The sequence below is a fragment of the Triturus cristatus genome, chromosome 8 (assembly GCF_964204655.1).
Source record: "Triturus cristatus chromosome 8, aTriCri1.1, whole genome shotgun sequence".
Taxonomy (NCBI): Eukaryota; Metazoa; Chordata; class Amphibia; order Caudata; family Salamandridae; genus Triturus; species Triturus cristatus.
Window position 1 is genome coordinate 78,014,781 of NC_140591.1, and position 21,021 is coordinate 78,035,801.

The 21,021-nt window shown below is 46.5% G+C and overlaps 1 protein-coding gene across 1 annotated transcript in view; it reads left to right on the forward strand.

The window, feature by feature from the left end:
* Positions 1-15,051, forward strand: part of HGD (homogentisate 1,2-dioxygenase) — a 200,200-nt gene extending 185,149 nt beyond the window's left edge. The window contains exons 13-14 of the mRNA XM_085621044.1: positions 126-307; positions 14,058-15,051. Of these exons, the coding sequence (XP_085477170.1) occupies positions 126-307; positions 14,058-14,201 (326 nt within the window). The 3' untranslated portion in view covers positions 14,202-15,051. The remainder of the gene's footprint in view (positions 1-125; positions 308-14,057) is intronic.
* The last annotated feature ends 5,970 nt before the right edge of the window (positions 15,052-21,021 follow it).

Genomic DNA, 21,021 nt, shown 5'->3' on the forward strand with positions numbered 1-21,021 from the left:
TACTTGTTATTGCCACAAAGCAGAAAATCAAATTACTTTCACATGATTAATTTGAATCAAACTCATTCTATCAATGTATTTTTACAGAAAAAATAATATGTTAGAGGCATTTTGTTTGATTACAGGAAACTGCATGAGTGAGTTCATGGGGCTGATCAAGGGCCACTATGAAGCGAAGGAGGAAGGCTTCCAGCCCGGTGGGGGCTCCCTGCACAGTATCATGACCCCCCATGGTCCAGATAGTGACTGTTTCGAGAAGGCGAGCAATGCCAAACTGGTACCTGAGAGAGTGGCAGATGGAACCATGGTATGCATTATTTATTGGCACCACGTGTGGGTATCTGAAATTTGCTCGTCCAATCAGAATGCTTAAAAAGCTGCCGGAATTAGAGATGTAACAATTCGAAGCTGGGATATGATGCAAATGGGCACTGTGAGCATGTGTGTCTACCTTTCTTCCTGTGATTAGAGGATGGCTCTGAAAGCCTAATAATTTACATAAGGGCAGCCATTAGCACTTGTTAGTTGCTTTTTCAATTCTAGCTGAAAACAAACACTAGGTAAAACTGCTGTATCCTACCAGATGCAAAATCAGGAGGTTCAGCTTAACCTCCAACTTTAACTTTGCTGCCCTAACACTCACTGTTCTTTGTAAGATGGGGTGGAGGAATCAAGGTTTGGAAATATCATTGTGACTCTTCTCTTGTTCCCGTGCATTGTTGCCAAGGAAAGGCCGCGTCCCACGTAGCAGTGATTCACAAGCCCCTTCCAAATTACCATAAAACGTACGGCAGCTGCAGGTAGAATACACAATCCTGTAATCCTGTCTTGAGACAAACATCCAAAAGTCCCACTTGGACTGTCACATAATTCCTGTGTTAGTGCTAAAGGGAGGGAAGGTCATCCTTATGGAAGTGGAAGCCTCACACACAAAATGTGTCATGCCTCATCATCGGCAACTTCTCCCCACCCTGGAAGGGCAGTGCCTCCAGAGTGGACTCAACCTCTTGTTGGACTCGACGCAGGAGAGAGTTCTTAGATGAAAGCTACTGTATAATAGTGGGGGAGTTCTGCTATGTGGAGCGTCGCGCTATGACCAAAAAACTCCACCACGCTACGCAGGGTTCCACAAGCGGTGGAGTGCATTAGGTCACGCCATTTGCGCTCATTTTTTGCATTGGGTGTTTGTCCTGCGCTGTAAAATCAGTGCGAATGGCCCCATGCGCAGTGCAAAAGGGCGCACCTTCTTTCTGCCAATCGAATAGATGTTCTACTCAAACGGTTTCTCAACACGAGCAATAGCGGGCATCTGCAACTGCCCATGTTGTGAAATCTCACGGGAGGTGGTCTGGAATAAGATGTTCGAGGCATATGAGCGACAGATTGTATACTTTTGCATAGATCGCCATCTGGTGTTGGGCTCGAATGTTTGCATGTTGTTTTTGTCTTCGAAGAAGTCTTTGTAGTCACAAGGTTAGTGACTCCTCCTTCGGTTGACAGTGCGCATGGGCATCGGCTCCATCGTTAGATTGTTTTTTTCTGCCATCGGGTTCGGATGTGACTTGCTGTGCTCCGGGTCGGTGTCGTTATCGAACCCCCTTTCGACGTGCAGTCACTGCTAACCAACGGTATTGTCTCGATCGCGTACTCTTCGACGCGCACCCTCGACGACGACTTCAAAAACGTGCGAACTTCGACGCGGGCCTTTGGGCCTACCAGCGCTGGTAACGACGGATGTCGATGGAACGGACTCCCTTTAAGAAATGTTCCCAGTGTGGTGCTAAATTCCCACACTCGGACCTCCACTCCGTCTGTAATCTGTGCCTCTCTCCAGAACATCGACAGGACAACTGTGAGGCTTGTCTATCCTTCAAGTCCAAGAAAACATCCGGGATCGTCAGGCTCGATGCCACAAGATGTCCCAAGGCACCCGCTCCATTCCGGACATCTTCCATCCAGGTCCCGATAGCCTTCCGGAATCAGAACAGGAAGAACAGGTCTCAGTCTCTGAAACAGACGACTCCAACGCTGAAGATGACGTTACCCCAGGACAACGGGCCATGAGTATCGAGACCCCTGCCCCACTCAAGCCCATACCAAAGGCTCCGGTGACACCTTCGCCTCCGGGCTCAGGTCCACACCGAACAAAGACTTTGAACGCCCCGCCTCTGGGCCCGGCTCCGAAGGACAAAGAAAAGCCTTCCGACTCGAGCCAGCCACCCGATCTCGAAAAACCATCTTCGGCACTTCGGCACCGAAAACTGAGTCTCCCGAGATTCTGTCGGCACTGGAAAAACATTCGGCGCCAAAGCCTCTAAAAGACCCATTGGCACCGAAGCAGCCTGATAAGAGCTCGGCATCTAAAGAGAAGCCTTCCATAACTAAGCCTCCCAAACAGAAACCTCCGGAACCGAAACAATCCGCACCAAAGGTCTCGGAGCCAGGGAAAGCTTCTTTACCGGACACTGTTGCTAAACAGCCAAGACCGGTTTCCAAAGAGAAATCTTCCCCGCTGAAGAAAACTATCGTTTCCGAAAAACCTTTTCTCCCAGATCCGAAGCAAACCACCATCTTAATTCATCCAAAGACTGGTCATATATTTACTACGTTGCCTATAAAGAGGAAACCAGAACATTTACCACATGCACCGGTTCCTCTAAAGAAAATAAACATGGCCACTAATACTTCACCACCAGCTTCACCCCTCCACCAATTAACACTAATCTACTGATTTCTCCAGCACATTCTCCACAACCAGAGGATAGTGATGATGCACATGGGGAGGAGCAAGAAGATGATAATATAATACCATTAGACACTGAGGATCCTGATGAGCCACCACAGGATCCAGACCCATGGCATGACTATAATACCGATCCAGATTTACACAATGATCCGGATTTCTACCCCTCAAAACCTTCTCCACCAGATGACAATGTGGGTTTTGCCCAACTAATAAATAGGGCCGCAACATACCATGGAGTCAAACTACACTCAGACCCTGTAGAAGTGGATTTCCTTCTAGGAACCTTTGACCAGCCACAAAAATCATCTCATGTCTTGCCAATGCTAAAAGGTCTTCTTAGACATGCTCCTGAAGTGTTCAAAGACCTGGTTAGAGCTACGGTACTTAACCCCAGAGTAGATAAAAAATACAAGGCAGCTCCCACTGCCCCCATATACATTAAGGGTCAACTTCCCTTAGACTCCCTGGTCGTAGTCAATGCACGCAAAAAGGCAAATTCTCAAGGGTCAGGTGACACTCCACCTCCAGACAAAGAATCTAAATTATTAGATGCATCAGGCAAATGCATGGCGTCTCTAGCTGCCAACTATTGGAAAATAGTCAACACACAAGCCCTCTTGGCAAGGTATGACAGGGCTCACTATGATGAGCTGTAAAAGCTCATTCAACACTTACCTCAACAATATAAAGATAAAGCCAATTACCTTATACAGGAAGGCAAACTGATCACTAACACATCCATCAAATGTGCGCTCAACGCAGCAGACACCGCGTCCCTCGCAGTAAATACTAGCGTTTTACTACGCAGACATGCCTGGCTCAGGATATCTGGCTTTAAACAAGAAGTGCAAAACAGTATCCTTAATCAGCGTTTTGACCATGAGCATCTCTTTGGCCCTGCAGTGGACACATCTTTGGAGAAGATAAAAAAGGACACAGAGACTGGCAAGTCCATGGGAGCCCTGCAGTCAACCTCTACTAGAGGCTCCTTTCAACGCTCCTTTTATAGTGCAGGATCGAAAACAAATACACCAGAACACCCGTCCTCATCCTACCAAAGCCCCAACCAGGGCCCTTTTACCAGAGGATATTCTAGAAAAGGTTACAGGGGTAACAACCACAAGGGCAGAGGCAGGGGTAATAACACCCACAGCTCCCCTAACACCAAACAGTGACTTCCCCCCAATCATCCCACTCCTGTCGGGGGATGCCTCTCACAGTTCCTGCCTGTCTGGAATTCCATCACAACAGACAAGTGGGTAAGACAAATTATCCAGTATGGTTATTGCCTGGGACTCACTTCTACCCCTCCCAACATTCCTCCCAAACCTCGTCCAATGTCATCAGAACACCTGACGCTTCTCAAACAAGAGGTTCTTGCACTATTGCAAAAACATGCAATAGAGCCAGTTCCCTTGCCTCATCAAGGCACAGAGAGATATTCCCTCAATTTTCTAATTCCAAAAAGGAACGACTCTCTCAGGCCCATACTGGACCTCCGACCACTCAACTTCTATATCCAATCGGACCACTTCCACATGGTCACTTTACAACAAGTGCTTCCACTACTTCAGCAAGGTGAATTTTTCTCCACCCTAGATCTAAAGAAAACCTACTTCCACATTCCCATTCATCCAGCTCACAGGAAATATCTCAATATCTCAGGTTTGTGGTAGATGGTCAACACTACCAATTCAAAGTTCTACCATTCGGGGTCTCCATGGCACCCAGAGTTTTCACAAAGTGCCTCGCAGTGGTTGTAGCCCATTTAAGAAGACAACACATTCATGTCTTCCCTTATCTGGACGACTGGCTCATAAAAGCAAAATCCCACAACAGCTGTGTTCAACACACGCTCAGCTCAATACAACTGCTTCACAGTCTGGGATTCACCATAAATCTGGGCAAATCCCACCTCCAACCGTCAATACAACTGCTTCACAGTCTGGGATTCACCATAAATCTGGGCAAATCCCACCTCCAACCGTCCAGAATACAACAATACCTAGGAGCTACAATAAACACTTCCACAGCCCTAGCATATCCTAACCCAGTTAGGATAGGTGCTATACAAGCACTTGTCCAAATATTTCAGCCACAACACTCACTACCAGCACAAGTGTTCATGCAATTAATAGAGATCATGGCCTCTTGCATTTTTCTCGTTCCTCATGCAAGACTACAAATGCGTCCATTACAAGAATGTTTAGCACGTCAGTGGAACCAGGCTCAAGGTCAGCTAACAGATCTGGTGTTGGTGGACGACCGCACACATCGCTCTCTACAATGGTGGAACACACAGAACCTTTCCAAAGGGCGGTCGTTGCTCGAGCAAGTTCCACAGACAGTGCTAACAACAGACGCATAGCTCACTGGTTGGGGAGCTCATCTTCAAACTCGTACCATTCAGGGTATCTGGATCCCCCAACAAAAACAATTTCACATCAACTACCTGGAATTGTTAGCAATCTTCCTGTTGTTTAAATCTTTATAACTACACCTTCTAGGCAAAACTATCCTGATCCGTACAGACAACATGACAGCAGTGTATTACATACAGAAGCAAGGGGGACACACTCCCTGCAGCTCTCACACCCAGCTCAGAGCATATGGAGATGGGACATTCCACAAAAGATATACCTACTTGCAGAACATCTCCCAGGCATACACAATCAGATTGCAGATCTGCTCAGCCGCCAAGCACAGCAGATCCATGTATAGGAACTTCATCCTCAAGTTCTTCCATTCTTTTGCATGTGGGACACCCAGAAATAGATCTGTTCGCCACACATCAAAACGCAAAATGCCCAAACTTTGCATCCAGATACCCACACCCATTGTCCATTGTCCATAGGCAATGCGATATGGATGAATTGGTCAGGCAAATTTGCCTATGCTTTTCCGCCTCTCCCACTCATTCCGTTAGTGGTTTGGAAACTCAAACAACATTCCATGAAAATTATCCTAGTTGCTCCAATATGGGCAAGGCAACCATGGTTCACAACTCTATTGGAACTATCGGTAGTACCTCATCAAAAACTACACCTCTTGCCCAAACTTCTTACTCAGAACCATGGCGAGATAAGACACCCAGATCCCAATCAACTCAACCTTGTGATCTGGCACCTGAAATCTTAGAATTCGGCTATCTCAATCTCCCACCAGAATGTATGAACGTTATTAGAAAAGCTAGACGCCCTACAACAAGGGCATGCTATGCGCAAAATGGAAGCGAATCGTGATTTATTGCACGCACAACAAAATCAACCCACTAGGTGCTTCCATTCAGAACATCATCTGTTACCTCTTGCACCTACAACAATGTAACCTAACGTATACATCTATTAGGTTACATCTAGCCGCCATAGCCGCCTACCTACAAAACAGACAACACTTGTCTTTGTTTCGAGTTCCTGCTATCAAAGCTTTTATGGAAGGACTTAAAAGAATAATTCCACCAATAGCTCCACCTTCTCCGGTTTGGAACCTTAATGTAGTCCTTACCAGACTAATGGGTCCGCCTTTTGAACCTCTCCACAAATGCGAACTACAGTTCCTCACTTGGAAAGTAGCCTTTCTGATTGCTATCACATCTCTCAGACGAGTCAGTGAACTCCAGGCATTAACCATACAAGAACCATTTTTACAAATCCGTCATAATAAAGTGGTTCTTAGGACTAACCCAAAATCTTTACCCAAAGTAGTATCTGCCTTCCATCTAAACCAGTCCGTTGAACTCCCAGTGTTTTTTCCTCAACCAGACTCAGTGGCAGAACGAGCTCTACACACCATGGATGTTAAAAGAGCAATACTTTACATTGAAAGAACAAAATCTGTTAGAAAGACCAAACAACTTTTTGTGGCTTCCTCCCCACCTCATAAAGGTAATCTAATATCCAAGACAGGAATTGTGAGGTGGATTATAAAATGCATACAAATATGCTACATCAAAGCCAAAAACGCATTAACCATTCCCCCTAGAGCTCACTCTACACGCAAATTAGGGGCTTCTATGGCATTCTTAGGGAACATTCCCCTAGATGACATGTGCAAAGCAGCAACTTGGGCTACACCGCACACCTTCACAAAACACTATTGTGTAGATGTGCAGGCAAAAGCTACTGTGGGCCAGGCTATATTAAGGACACTATTTCAAACTAATGCAACAGATACAGGTAGCCACCGCTAAAGAGGTAACTGCTGTATAGTCTATGCAAAAGTGTACAATCTGCAGCTAATATGCCTCGAACGGAAAATGCTACTTATCAGTATGCATCTGTTCTTGGCATGTAGAGCTGCAGAGTTGTACACGCCCACCCGCCTCCCCGGATACCTCTATCTGTTCCAGTATTATCTTACTTAGATACATTACGGCTTGGACATCTTTCTACTTCTCACTACTTCATCTAACCCTATGTGGCAAAAACAATCAAACGATGGAGCCAATGCCCATGCGCACTGTCGACCGAAGGAGGAGTCACCATCCTTGTGACTACAAAGACTTCTTCAAAGACAAAAACAACATGCAAACATCCGAGCCCAACACCAGATGGCGATATATGCAAAAGTGTACAACTCTGCAGCTCTACATGCCAAGAACAGATGCATACTGGTAAGTAGCATTTTCCTTTCCTCGCTTGCGCTCACCAACTTAAGGTTGCCGAGCGAGAAAATAACTCCAGCAGGGTGGAAAAACTCTGCCAAACTCCGCGAGCAGAGCGGAATTTCACGCCAAGACCATGCGTGGGGTGGTAGCCTGAGAGCAATGACTCACACCGCCATAAAAAGTCAGGCAAACGTATTTCTGCCCAGCCTAGAAACCCATACTGGTCTGGGGCATTCCTAAGGGCCAAAGATCCCTAACTTCCTCTTGACTGGGCTGACTTTTTACGACGGTCTGAGTCATTGATGTCATACTAACGCCCCGTCAGTTTTTGACCTTACCTAATGTACCCATTAATAAAGGCAAATAGCCGGGATATATTAAGGTATTTTTATCTCCCCTATCTGGATCCCTCTATTATCCAGTAGCTTTTATCTAAGAAGTCCTTCCTGGAGGTTGAGTCCACCCTGGTGGCACTGCCCTTCCAGGATGGGGAGAGGTTGCCGGTGATGAAGCATGCAAAAAGAACTATTGATGGACAGAATACAGAACAATGTCATTAATTCACCCCAGTACAGAGATCTGGGCCTAAATCCATTGTTTTTTTGCTCACCATGCCATTCCAGTTTGGACCCAGCTATATGCAAATAAGTCTTGACCCTGTGCCCAATGGGAACAGTCCAGCCCGAACTGCCAGGCCATGTCCTCCCTGGTCTTGAAACAAGCATCCTAGGACCGGTTTCGGGGTTTCACCCCTCTTCAGCCAGGATAGCTTGATTGCAGTGGCATGGAGAGCACGGGACTCACGTCTGAGCATACCCGTCCCACTCTGGGTGACAAATGCAAAAAGAACTATTGATGGACAAAATGCAGAACAATGTCATACATTCACCCCAGTACAGAGATCTTGGCCTAAATCCATCGTTTTTTTGCTCACCATGCCATTCCAGTTCAGACCCTGCCAGATGCAAATCAGTCTTGACCTTGTGCCCAATGGGAACAGTCCAGCCCGAACTGCCAGGCCAGGTCCTCCCTGGTCTGGAAACAAGCATCCTAGGACCGGTTTCGGGGTTTCACCCCTCTTCAGCCAGGATAGCTTGATTCCAGTGGCATGAAGAGCACGGGACTTACTTTTCTATAAGGTTTATTAGTCCCTATGGACACATGACCTGCCCCCCCCCCCCCCCCCCCCCCACCATACTCCTTCCTACCTGTACTGAAAGGGATTTTGTGCTCTTTGTTTTGTTGCAGCCAATGAATAAGTAAGTGCTATGCTGACTCTCACAGTGTAATATTCAAATGAACATACCCACTAACCACCCCGCAGACGGGTCAACATATTATGTAATTCAAACCAATACTGCAGACATCTGGGGGCATTAGCAAAGGAAGCGAGCTTTATTGTCTGTTCTTGTGGTATCCCAGTCAATGTTTGTCAGAGGTGTTAAGCTGTGCACCCCTCTAAAGAAAGAAGCTGTTTTTTGTGAGCCGCACAACCTTACAATAGTGGTGGCCTGGAAGCTAAAGGCAACTCTGGGAAATATGGAATCTTGGAAAATACCAACTCTATGGTGAACCATGTTAGTGTAGAAAATGAGGCAGACAGACTCCAGGCAGATTATGGGAGGTGATAGCAAATTATATATGTGTCCACAAGGGAATTGATTGCTTTTTTTCAGGGCTGTTTGCCAGGATGAATAGCTGACTACCCCTCCTTCTATTTAGCCCTCACTGTAGCACATTGGCCCTTAGCCTCCCAAGGTTTTCCATATGTCCCATATGTAGCCCTGCCTTAGAACATCTAGAGTAAAGTGTCATGTGATTGTTAAAGTACAACTAAGAAGGGATGTATTCAGCTATCCCTCCCAGGCGTGATTTAGGACAGCCTTGTTCACCAGTGGTGTTCACGAATGGGTCATTGGCCTTGCATGTTCTGATGCGGTTTCACTTAGCTCTGTACTGTTTGACATGATGTTCTTATCCACCCAATGCATGACCTTGGTTATCATGACAAAGCGGTAGGGTCAATCTTTTCGCCCGCCACTGATTATTCAGGGTTCTGCTGACCTGCCTGATTATTACAGAACTTTCAAGTCAGTCATGCCTCATAGCTCAAATTCCACCACAATATCTAAGTAACATCCTTATCCAGCTTGAGCCAGATATTCAGAAAGATTGCTAATGAACCAGCGAAGTATATTATTAAGAAATAAATTCGAAGTTCAAAACCAATTTATACAAAAAAAATAAACACCAGATAAAGAATTTCTGATGCAGGAGTCGTAAAGTTATAAAGAAAGCAAAACACAGCCTAGGTGTCCAGATTCGTAGTTCGTACTGTGTGAAATGCAAAAATAACAAATGCCATTACCTCTTTGTGATTGATCAAGACCGAGTCACCTTCTGACGTTCACTAGTAAGTTAATACACTCAGGCAAAAGTTGGTGGTTGGTTCCACTGAAAGTTTTTACCTTGAGAGGTAGAAACTTTCTGGAGGAAAAATACCTCTAGCTTTGTAAACCTAAAGGCTTTTTTTAACGAGCCTTCCGTGATATCAGCCATGATGATCAATCGTGGTATCAACACTCCCCAGATTTGTATGCTCAAAATCCAGAATGGTGAATCAGAGCTCTCCCATGGCTTCTTTAAGTGCACAACTCTGCAAAGTTTCTATGGCCTCTGTTCTGAATGCGGGAATATCCTACAAAGTCTTTTCAAGTCAGATGACCCATTTGGGAGACCCCATTTGACTCCTCTCTCACATCCTTGGCATTGTGTTTAAAATGACAGCTGGAGAGCAGGGACAATCCCTAGTTTAAAGTGAATGTCATTCCAGACAGAAATGTGAGCGACATTGGAAAGCAAAACCCTCCTCCGCTTCAAATAAGAGCGCACTTTGCACTGCTTAGCAATATTATTGAGGCCCCGAACATTCCAGGATACAAACTTATAGTGCATGCAGTCCCCTGGCATGATGATGTATAACAGCCACTTTACCCTCAACAGGTGCAGTATCCAGAGCAGCATTCACCCCGCCCCTCCAATTCTAGATCGATGTAGCCATTGCACCCCATACCGAGGCTTCAATAAAACAAAACAAAACATCCCCCCTCAGGACAGTAAGGCAACATCCACCCATCCAAACCAAATAATGAAAACAATATTTAACAGCCGTGATAATGTCCCACGTGGAAAACAGCAGTGGGGGTAATGTGTACCATAGGCACCCGTGCCCTCCGGCTCCACTACTCACCATCCAGCCCATTCAAACAATGTCCACAAGTGAAGGAACCCTCTATGCTACACCCCACAGAGTAAGACTCTTCTATAGGGCATAGCACAGCAACCCCCCAGGATGCAAAGCAGGGGCACTCAGATCAGCCGTGGTCAATCAGTGTCAAATAATATCATCAGCCGACCTTGGAGCAATGTGGGGAAGCTCTTGATCCGGCCCCGAATATATGGCAAAGTCCGTCCCGGGGTCTGTAGACGTATCACACCCCAGGCCCGAAGCCACCACTACACGTGGTTCGCTCCCAGAGCCGGCTATAAGCGCTGTCACCGCCACCGCCCGCTGCCTGTCGTGTTGTCATTCAGCCTCTTTAGAAATATGTCTCTGGGCCGATTGCCATGTGCTTGGCAAGTGGCAGAGGGCTCAACGTCCTGCAACTGCAGATCGATCTAGTCCCATACATCCTGCGGTTCCTGAAGAACAATAATCCACATTTGTAAAGCGCGAACACTCACCCGTAAGGGTCTCTAGACATTGGGGGCCGTCGGGAAGCTATTGCCCAGAGTCACACGGTGCTGGGCTAATCTGCCGCTGGCGCCGGGGATCGAACCGTGATCCCCAAATTCCAGTGTCAGTCGCCCTGGCTGCGGTGCCACACCTCTTCTTCAAGAACTGTGAACCTGCACTTGCGATGATCCGGAGTCTTGCCGGACCAGCATTGAATACTGAATGTCCATCTGTTGAAGGCACTTTTTATCCTCTAAGAATGACTCCCGCTGCTTCTGTACAGCCATAGTAAATTCTGGGAACAGCATCACTCTGTGGTTGTCAGTGATCAGTTTTCCCTTTGTCCGTGCCTGCTTCAGGATGTGATCTAGTTCCCAATAATGCAACAGTTTGTCCACCATCCGCCTGGGAGGTGCCGGTGGCAGAACCCTATGCACCTGCTCCAGGGTAAAGAAGGGGGACAGTCCCTCAGGGGCAACCTTGTCTCTGATCCATCCTTCTAGAAAAGCATCTATGTCTACGGGCCCTCCACTCAGCATCGTCACCCTATACTCCAACTTCCGTAGCCTCTCCTTGAACGTCACTGTCCCAGACGCAGGCCCCAACTCAGCGATAGCCTTCTCATTGGCAGAGATTTTCTCAGACGTTTTGCGTTGATCATCACAGAGGATTCCAAAATCTGCCACAACAGTGTCCATTTTGAGTTCTAGGGATTCCCTAGTGGGATTAATAGCCAAAAGGATAGACTCGAGTGCGGCCACAGGAGCCTCCCCAGGGGCTTTAGGCGAACGTGTGGTGTCATCCTCCACCACTTCCGCTGCAGTAGTAGTAGTCCTGGAGTCAGAGGGGTCTGCCATTTAGAACGCCTGCCCATGACCGCATGGGGATCACAGCAGAGGGAGGTAAAAGCAAGGAAAAGCAAGTGCACAGTAGTCCTAGCACAGGCCCCAGGGAGGACACTGCTCTGCACTCCCAGCAGTCAATGGAGCACTGAAGGACCCCCCAATGTGCGCCCCTCTCCACTCACAGTTCCGGTATCTCACAGCAGGAAAGATAGGTGGGCGCCGGCCAGAGCAACGGCCACAGGGTCAGTGTAAAGAAGTCCAAGGGGCACACTGGAATCTTTAAGTAGCTTTATTTAGAAGTACAGTGTAAAGGACCGCCAGCTCAGGCAGCAGCTAAGCTCCAGCTGCCAGAGATCCAGTTGCCAGAACAGAACATTCTGTTGTCCATCTATGACACATGGAATGTAAGAACACAACCAAGCACAGGGATGGAAAGGGAAAAAGGGCAAGGTAATAAGGGTGTGAAAGAAAAGGAGAGGGAACTAAGCAAGACCACAACACACGCCCCACCAGAGACAGCACAGGACACCCCAACTCCTGCCACAGCCTTCGAGCAGGCAAGCAGCCATTCCCCTTCAGGTGTGAAGAAAAGACCATGGATCAAGTCCCATCAGAGCCCCCAGGCCAGGCAGCAGCACAGTCTCAGGCCCCCTGGAGCCAGCATCCAAGAGCAGCCGTTCGTGAGATCCTTGCACCCCAAGGACTCCGTGGCCCACCAGCCACAGCAATGCCAGGGCGGCACGACCAGCCGGCGCAGGGCAAAGTAAGTATCAAGTTCAGCTCAATCTGAGCAGGGCAGCACCAGCCCACCGACCACCCCCCGGCAGCTCACCGCTAAGGGAGCCCAACTGGCTGGAGGAGAGGAAGTAAAGGAGGAAAACCCCACACAGTCAATATCACCAGTGGGTCCCTTCCCCGTAGTACAGGTGCGCGATCGCCACATGATCGGTCCTCCTCAAGGGCCTATGTCAGTCTGGGGCCACCATCAGTGTCTGTCCGGCTTCCAGCGCCGTTTGTACTTAGTGTCTTTATGGGCAGGTGGCTCTGTGGAGCACATCGCCCCTCTGTTTTTGCCGCTGGCAGCTGGCAGAGGTTTTGGCCGATCCAAAGGCTAGGGAAAGGTCGAGACTCAGCCGCAGTGCCCGCAGGGCCTAGTGCTCTGGGCCCCATTATGCGCTGGCCACCATCTTAGAACTCCTCACGGTGGCGGTGTGCAGAAGCAAGGATCTCGGCCTTCGCTCCCTTAGGTGCAACAGGGGGGCAAGATCGTCAGGAGGGACATCAGGATGGGGCCGGATGGCGGTGTGCGGCCGGGAACTCTTAGAGATGCCAATCACTCCAATGGCGTCAGGCCACGCCCCCTCAAATTTATGGAATACTAGATATAAACTTTTGTCTTTTCAGCAGGGCACATGTAGCAAAGTCTCTTCATCAGAATGTATCTACTGCATAGGTCAAAGTACCAGATGGCCAAAGCAATAAACTGAAGCAAATTTAGCAAATATTTAATTTGCTTCCTGAGAGACACTTGGAGATGCTTTGATTGTAAATCCTCCTTGTTTACACCTGCCGTTTCTGTGTCATAATTAATACCTCATGTCATCCATTCTTGGGTACCTCAACTATGCTCTCCATTTGGACACAAGTTGGTCGTACACTGCTCGTCACACCAGCAAGTTGCCCCAAAGGACTGTGGTGAATGTAGTGGCGACGGCGGGTACGCCTATGCCACGATGTGTAAAAAGAAAAAAGTATGTGTTGCATTTAGCCATCCCTGGACACGTGCTCTCCATTTGTGTTAGTTACAGTGAAGGCTGTCACTGCCCTTCATACTGTGACAACCTTCAGTGCTGCAGTGAGTGCACTGCTAAGCATCAGAAGCCTGCTGGCTGCTTGAAAATGTTCATAGTGCCTTAATGGGGCTGTTGGAGATTTCAACCCTAAAGAATGTGAAATAGTTATCCATGTAAAGTAAGTCATACTTGAGAAAGCACCTGCATGTGTTCCTTTCGTGAATGGTGGATGGTGGGCTGAGAGGGTCAACTTGTTATCTGTCCTCTGGAAAGTGTGTGCTGTGATGCTTGCCTCTACTCTTCAATGACCCCGTGTCTTTTCCCACTGCAGGCCTTCATGTTTGAGTCCTCCTTCAGCATGGCTGTGACTAAGTGGGGTCTGACGACGTGCAACCGCTTGGACAAGAGCTACCACAAGTGCTGGGAGCCCCTGAAGAGCAATTTCAACCCCAACTGGAAACCAAGCAACATCTAAGCCCCCGACCGGCCTTGACCCAGATTATTTGCTCACTTGCCTCTCACTGGCCTAATATGCATAGGATATGTGGCAGTCACATGCTGCAGGGTGCTGAACGTTAGCATGTTCCATGACAAGAAACTGGGCAAATAAGTGTACAAGGAGCATTGCCACCATGCGAATCCCAGTGTAGCGCCTACTGGCTAGAACTTGAGGGAAAGGGAAGCGCCTAATGCTAGTGAGGGGTGAGGTGAGGAGCATAAAGGATCCTAATCACTTTAATATTGTCAACTTGATGATTATCTTTGCTATGTTTGTCAGAATATTTGTTTCAGAAACTGCAGTCCTTTCCAGTACAATAGATTGGCTAGTGAGTGGGTGATAGCTGAGGGTAAAAGATGGCCAGCCAGACTGAAGCCTCTGATTGATGGTCTGGGGCAGTCTGAGTTGCAAGTCACGTGAACCCAATAGTTACAAATCGGTTAATTCTGTTCCATCCCCCATCCTGGAATATTCCAGACAATCTCTGGAGCATAAAGGGGTTAGGCTCTGCTTTAGAGGAATATACTTCCATTCATTTCACACTAGGAAAAATAGATTGCTATTAAGGAATAGTACCAGAACTCTGATTCTCTCACACAGGATTTTTTCAACTAAATTCACTTGTGACTCAAAACTAATGGGTGGAATCAACATTACTGCATATACCTTTTGGACGCTCTAAGAACCAGTCAGAGGCAAGCCTTACAAGGCAGTAACTTGGGCACATCCTGCTCTTTATTCTGTGAAGCATGAAGAACATTGGCAGGGCCATTATGATGTTAAAGTAATTATGCATGAATAAAACATATTGCCTCCTTTTATCAAAGTCTAGTACATACTTCTGATAGCATAAGGCTCATAATGTATGGAATCCTGGTGTGGTGCATACTCATTACACTGTGCAGTTCATCATGTGTGGAAGTCTGATGTGTTGCGTGCTCTTCGTAGATTAGAGTCCATGATGGGTAACAGTCTGGTGTGGCGCATGCTTATTGTAAGAAGAGTCTGGTATGTCTTAATTCTGGCATGGGTTATGCTTGTTGTCATGTAGAGTTAATCGTGTGGAATCTGGAGTGGTTCTTTTACCCATTGCAGTGTAAAGTTTATCATGTGTGGATGTCTGGTGTGGTGACTACTCGTTTCATTGTAGTGTACATCATGTGTGTACGTATTAGGTGTGGTGCGTATTCATAGTTTTGAGTCCATAATGTATGGATGGGTGACGTGGTGTGTAACTGTTACAGCGTATGTTCCATCATATCAGGATATGTTGACTCGCGCAGTAGAATTATTTTTACAGCTCAAGGGACACACTATAGGCCAAACATTTGGTGGCCAAGTATTACATCTTCATGCCTATCACTGGCCCAAGGTATGTGGCTATTTCTGCACTATCCAGTGACTTATGTTATAGAAATAAATTATCATGGCTGCCAATAGGGGTCAATCTGAACAGATGGACCAGGGGCTGAATCTGAAAAGAGCAAGGTTTTAATTGGGCCAGGTCTAGGAAATTCTTTCTAGCAAAACCCAAATCAAGTGCTGAGACTGTTCTCTTTTTTTCTCTTTCTCTCTGTTTCTGCCTCTCTCCTTCCCTCTCTTTTTTCCTTCTTCCGCTCTCTATCCCTATTCTTACCCTCTATCTCCTTCCCTCTTTCTCTGCCTTTCTCGTTCTCCCGCCTTCTCAATATTTCTCTGTCTCGTCTGAGCTTTCCTTGATGTCACTTGGAAGGAAAAGTTACTTACCTGTAATTCTAGTCCTGGTTTATGGTTTATGGATTCTTTCTGAATCCATAAACAAAAGAATATCTCTCTCCATGAGTGGGGTCCCCGGGACACTGTTTTTCAAACGATTTACATTTACAAAAAAATGCCTGTAAGAGGCAAATTTTGCTGGTTTTTCTTTTTCTTTTCTGTTAAAAAGCTAGTTTTAGCTCAATTAAAGGTGTATTGTACTTTGCTGAAAACAACACTAAACAAATCACTGTTTTAAAACCCTAATTAACATCCAATTTAGCCTCTAATAGGCTAAGCACACATAGTACTGATTTGATACAGCACATTTAAGGAATTCTAATGCATTCACCCTTTTTAGGTCTTGCCTAGACCGGGCATTGCGCTGTCTCCAAGAGACATGCTGTATTTAATCTGTGGGATGCAGGCCCCCTCTCCCCCACAAGCTTCTCATTTGCTCGGTCATGCTTCCTCTTGTGTTTAGCCCTCCCCCCCCCCCAGAGCATGGACCAAGTACTTGTAAACATTCACTTTTCGCATTTTTAGGACCATTTAAGGACTTACTTTTTTCTCTCTTTTTCAGCACTCTACACAGTGCTCATGCTTTTACCTGCTCCGTCTCCTTCGTTGCTGCTTCCGTTTCACCTACCTCCTCCCTCCGGTCTCTGCTTGCTCCCGTGCACCTCCCGGTACTTGCCCCATCCACAAATCACCCCCTCTCTCGTCATTGCTTTAAACCTCCATTGTAGTCTGTTTCGTTCTAGTGAGTGGTGGTGTTCTGCCTTTTAATTTTCTTTTAGTGTTTAGCTGACTCGCTGATTGGAGCATGTGTACACGGCTGCTATTACTTAGCGCACATGTAGTCTCTGTTTATTTAGCGTGTGTGTGGGTACTAGGTGGGTGTGCATGTTTACACCGTATGTGGTCGTTCGGCAATGGTGTTTATAGCTGAAAAATCAGACCTCAAGTGAATCAGGTACGCATTATCACAGGGCATGTCAAAGCTTCTAAAGTACCTGTGTCTTTGGCTGTAATTGAATAGCCACGTTTCTCATGTGTGAAATGATTGAACTGTTCATATCTCACCTTGTTGCCTCTCCTTTCATAAGATGGGACCGTTTTTACAAATTTCTCCCGTCGGGAAATGTATTTCCTCCTATTCACTACTGTAAACCAGCCTAACACTGTGATTCTTTCTGTTGTCTTTTGTGCACTTTTAAATAACACCAACACCACAGAAGGTATTGGAGCGCTTTACATTAGCACCAGTTTCTTTACACAAGAACACATTCATTTTTGTAGGCACAGGAAGATTACATGATTTGCCCAGAATCAAGGCTGTTAACCCAACGCCGAAACTCTAACCGGTTTCCCAGCTCCATAGTCGGCAGCTATAAGCCCTACGCCACATCCTCTCCCAAGAGGACACCACATCGTCTCCTTAGCATCGGCCTCAGTTTCACATTTTGTGATTACGGCCAAATCGCTTAACCTCCCTGTGGCAGCCCATATTTGCTGTTGGTTGCCGGTTCGCCTCCCGCCCGTCACTGTTTGCCCCGTTAAACTGTGTTGCACAGATCCCCTCCTCCCCCTTTTCACATTTGTTTTTGTGCAGTTTTATATTGTCCCAAAACCACCCTAAGGTATTGGAGCAGTTTGCATTAGCATCACTTTTTAGTGCAGTTTAATATAGCACCAACACCACCCGGAAGTATTGGAGCTCTTTACATTAACACCAGTTACTTTTCACAAGGACACTGTAAACTTAATAAGGCAAATCACTTAATCTCCCAGTGGCAGCCCACATTTGCTGCTGGTTGCCAGTTAACTTCCTGCCCGTCGCTGCTTGCACATGCAGCACTCTCATTGCACAGATCCCCTTTTCCCCAGATCCTCTCCTCCCCGACTCTGCTTTTCACATGTGTATATTTTGTGCAGTTTTATGTAGTACCAAACACCACCCGAAGGTATTTGAGTACTTTACATGAACATCAGTTACTTTACACAAGAACACAAGAACACATTAATTTTTGAAGGCATGCGGAGATTAAATGATTTGCCCAGAATCAAGGATGTTAAGCTGACGCCGAAACGCAAACCCGGTTTCCTACCTCCATAGTCGGCAGCTCTGACCGTTACACCACATCCTCTCCCGAAAGGTTGCCATATCATCACCTAGCCTTGGCCTCCAGTCCACATTTTTTAATCTTCCCGTTTCTAAACACAACAAGTCTTGACAAAGCCGGTAGGTTTCACCTGTGCAAATCTATTGTTTATGGGTATCGGCTAGACAGCGCATGCATTGTTTTGAAGAGACATGTTGTGTTCTGTCTGTGGGCTGATAGGCTGCCCATCTCATACCATTGGCAAACGTCGGCGTCACTTTCATTTCCTTTGATGCCGTTCGTGATGACATGTGGGCGTCATACCCTCTTCTTGTGTTTGGCCCTCGCATAGCGCAAGGACCAAGTACATGTCTCCCTACACTGCTCTCGGTTTGCGCAGCAATTCTTTCTTTGTTTTCAAGCATTCAATAGGAGCACTTGTGTTTTCAGGCCGTCTCCCTTTTACACGTACACAAATACCAACCACTAAAATACATGCACGTGTACATAAACAAATGCATTTCTTAAAAAGTTGTTAAAGCACGAACAGCACTTGTTTGTTTATTCATTTTTTGCACCATTCGATGGTATTGGAGCTCTCGCTCTGTCCTCCATCGTGCCATAGCGTGAACACGAGCCGATGGTATTAGAGTTAGAGCTCTTTAAGTGCTCACCAGTAACATTCCACAATGACACATTCATTTTTGTTGCTGATCCTGCTTCAATGAAGGTATTTTTTTTTTTTTACCTGTTCATTGTTGCTTCCTCCTGCCCTTTCCCATAATCGCTTACCTATACCCCCACTACCTTCCTCGTCGCTGCTGCTTTTATTTATTTTGTACAATCCGATGGTATTGGAGCACTCGTTCCATCTTTCGTCTTGCTATAGCCTCCCTTCCACCCAAATACACATATCACTAAAAGGCATGCATGTGTACATAAACAAACGCATTTAATAAAAAGTTGTTAAAACACATTTATTTATAGTATTGGAGCGCTTGCTCCATCCTCTGCCTTGCCATAGTGTGAACACGAGCCAATGGTATTGGATCACTTTAAGTGCTCACCATTCCAAAATGACAGATTCATTTTTGTAGCTGATCCTGCTTCTGTTAAGGTGTTTTCCCCCTTCATTGTTGCTTCCTCCTGCCCTCTCCCGTCGTTGCTTGTCCAACTCCCCATCCCGCTTCATTGCTTGATCTGTCCCCCACTACCTTCCTCATTGCTGCTTTTTTTGTTTGTTTGTTTTTTGCATAATCCTTTGGAATTGGAGCGCTTGTTCCATACTCCATCTTTCCATAGTGCTAACACCAGCTCATGGTATTGGAGCGCATTAAGTGCTCACCAGTCACCTTACACAATTACATATTTATTGTCGTACGCAGAGGAAAGCGTGATTTTCCCATAATTATAAACTGTTTAGCGACCCCAAGGTTCGAACCGGGTTCCCCCTTTCCCATGTCGGCAGCTCTGGCCTTTACGCTACATCCTCTCCACTTTGGAACTCCTCAACTGTTTCTCAATATTACTTTCACATTTGTTCAGCAAGACCCAGTCAACACGAACAAGCATTGGCAAAGCCGATAGATCACAGCAAAGCCCAAGCTATTAGCTTTGTCAATGGGAATGTCTTTTTGCCATGTTCTCTTGCAGCACATCTGCTGTTCAGCGTTGCTAAAAGTCACTGAAAAAAGCACTATGTCATTGCACTTTTTTGTGTTAGCGGAAGCAGGACGATAAACTCAACATGGGGGGGCGAAGGGACTCTGCGTCGGCTCAACATCCTTTGATTCTGGGCTTTCAGTGACTTTCAGCCATGCTGAGCAGCAGATGTGCTGCTAGACAACATGGCTAAAAAACATTCTCATTGACAAGGCCAATAGCTTGGGATTTGCAGAGACCTATTGGCTTTCCCAATGCTTGTCTTTGTTTTCAAGCACTCCCTAGGAGTACTGGTGTGTTCAGGCCGTCTCCCTTGTACACATACCACTAAAATGCATTCACGTGTACATAAACTAATGTATTTCTTAAAAAGTTGTTAAAACACAAACAGCATTTGTATATTTATTTTTTAGGCAATCGTATAGTATTGGAGCACTTGCTCCGTGTTCAGTCTTGCCATAGTGTGAAAAATAGCCAATGGTATTGGAGCGCTTTAAGTGCTCACCAGTTACATTCCACAGTGACACATTCATTTCTGTTGCTGATCCTGCTTCAATTAAGGTTTTTTTCACCCTTCATTGTCGTTTCCTCCACCCTCTCCCGTTGTTGCTTGCCCATCTCCCTTTCCCCTCTTGCTTCCCTGCTCAACTCTTCTCCCCACTACCTCCCTCGTTGCTGCAGCTTTTATTTATGTATTTTTTTGCACAATCCAATGGTATTGGAGCATTTGTTCCACCCTCCATCTTGCCATGGTGCTAACACCTGCCGATGGTATTCGAGCGCTTTAAGTGCTAACCAGTTACATTTCACAATGACACATTCATTATTGTACGCAGGGGGAAGTGTAAGTGATTTGCTCAGAAACACAAGCTATTCAGCTGACCTGATATTCAAACCTGGATCCCCAGTTCCCCGGTCGGCAGCTCTGCCCGTTACACCACATTCTTGCTTCACCTCAAAGCTCCTCCTCTGTTTCTCACTATCACTTAAAAATGTGTTCATCAAGATCCCGTCACACCGAACAAGCATTGAGGACGCCAATAGATCGCGGCAGTGCCTGAGCTATTGGCCTTGTCAGTGGGAATGTCTTTTTGCCATGTTGTCTAGCAGCTCGTCCGCTGTTCAGCATTTTTGAAAGTCACTGAAAAAGGCGCTGTGATGCGGCCAGCACAGTTCACGTCCTAGTGATTTTTTGTGTTAGCGGAGGCAGGACAATAAACTCAACATGGGAGGCGAAGAGACTTGCCGTCTGCTCAACATCCTGTGAGTCTGGGCTTTCAGTGACTCAGCCATGC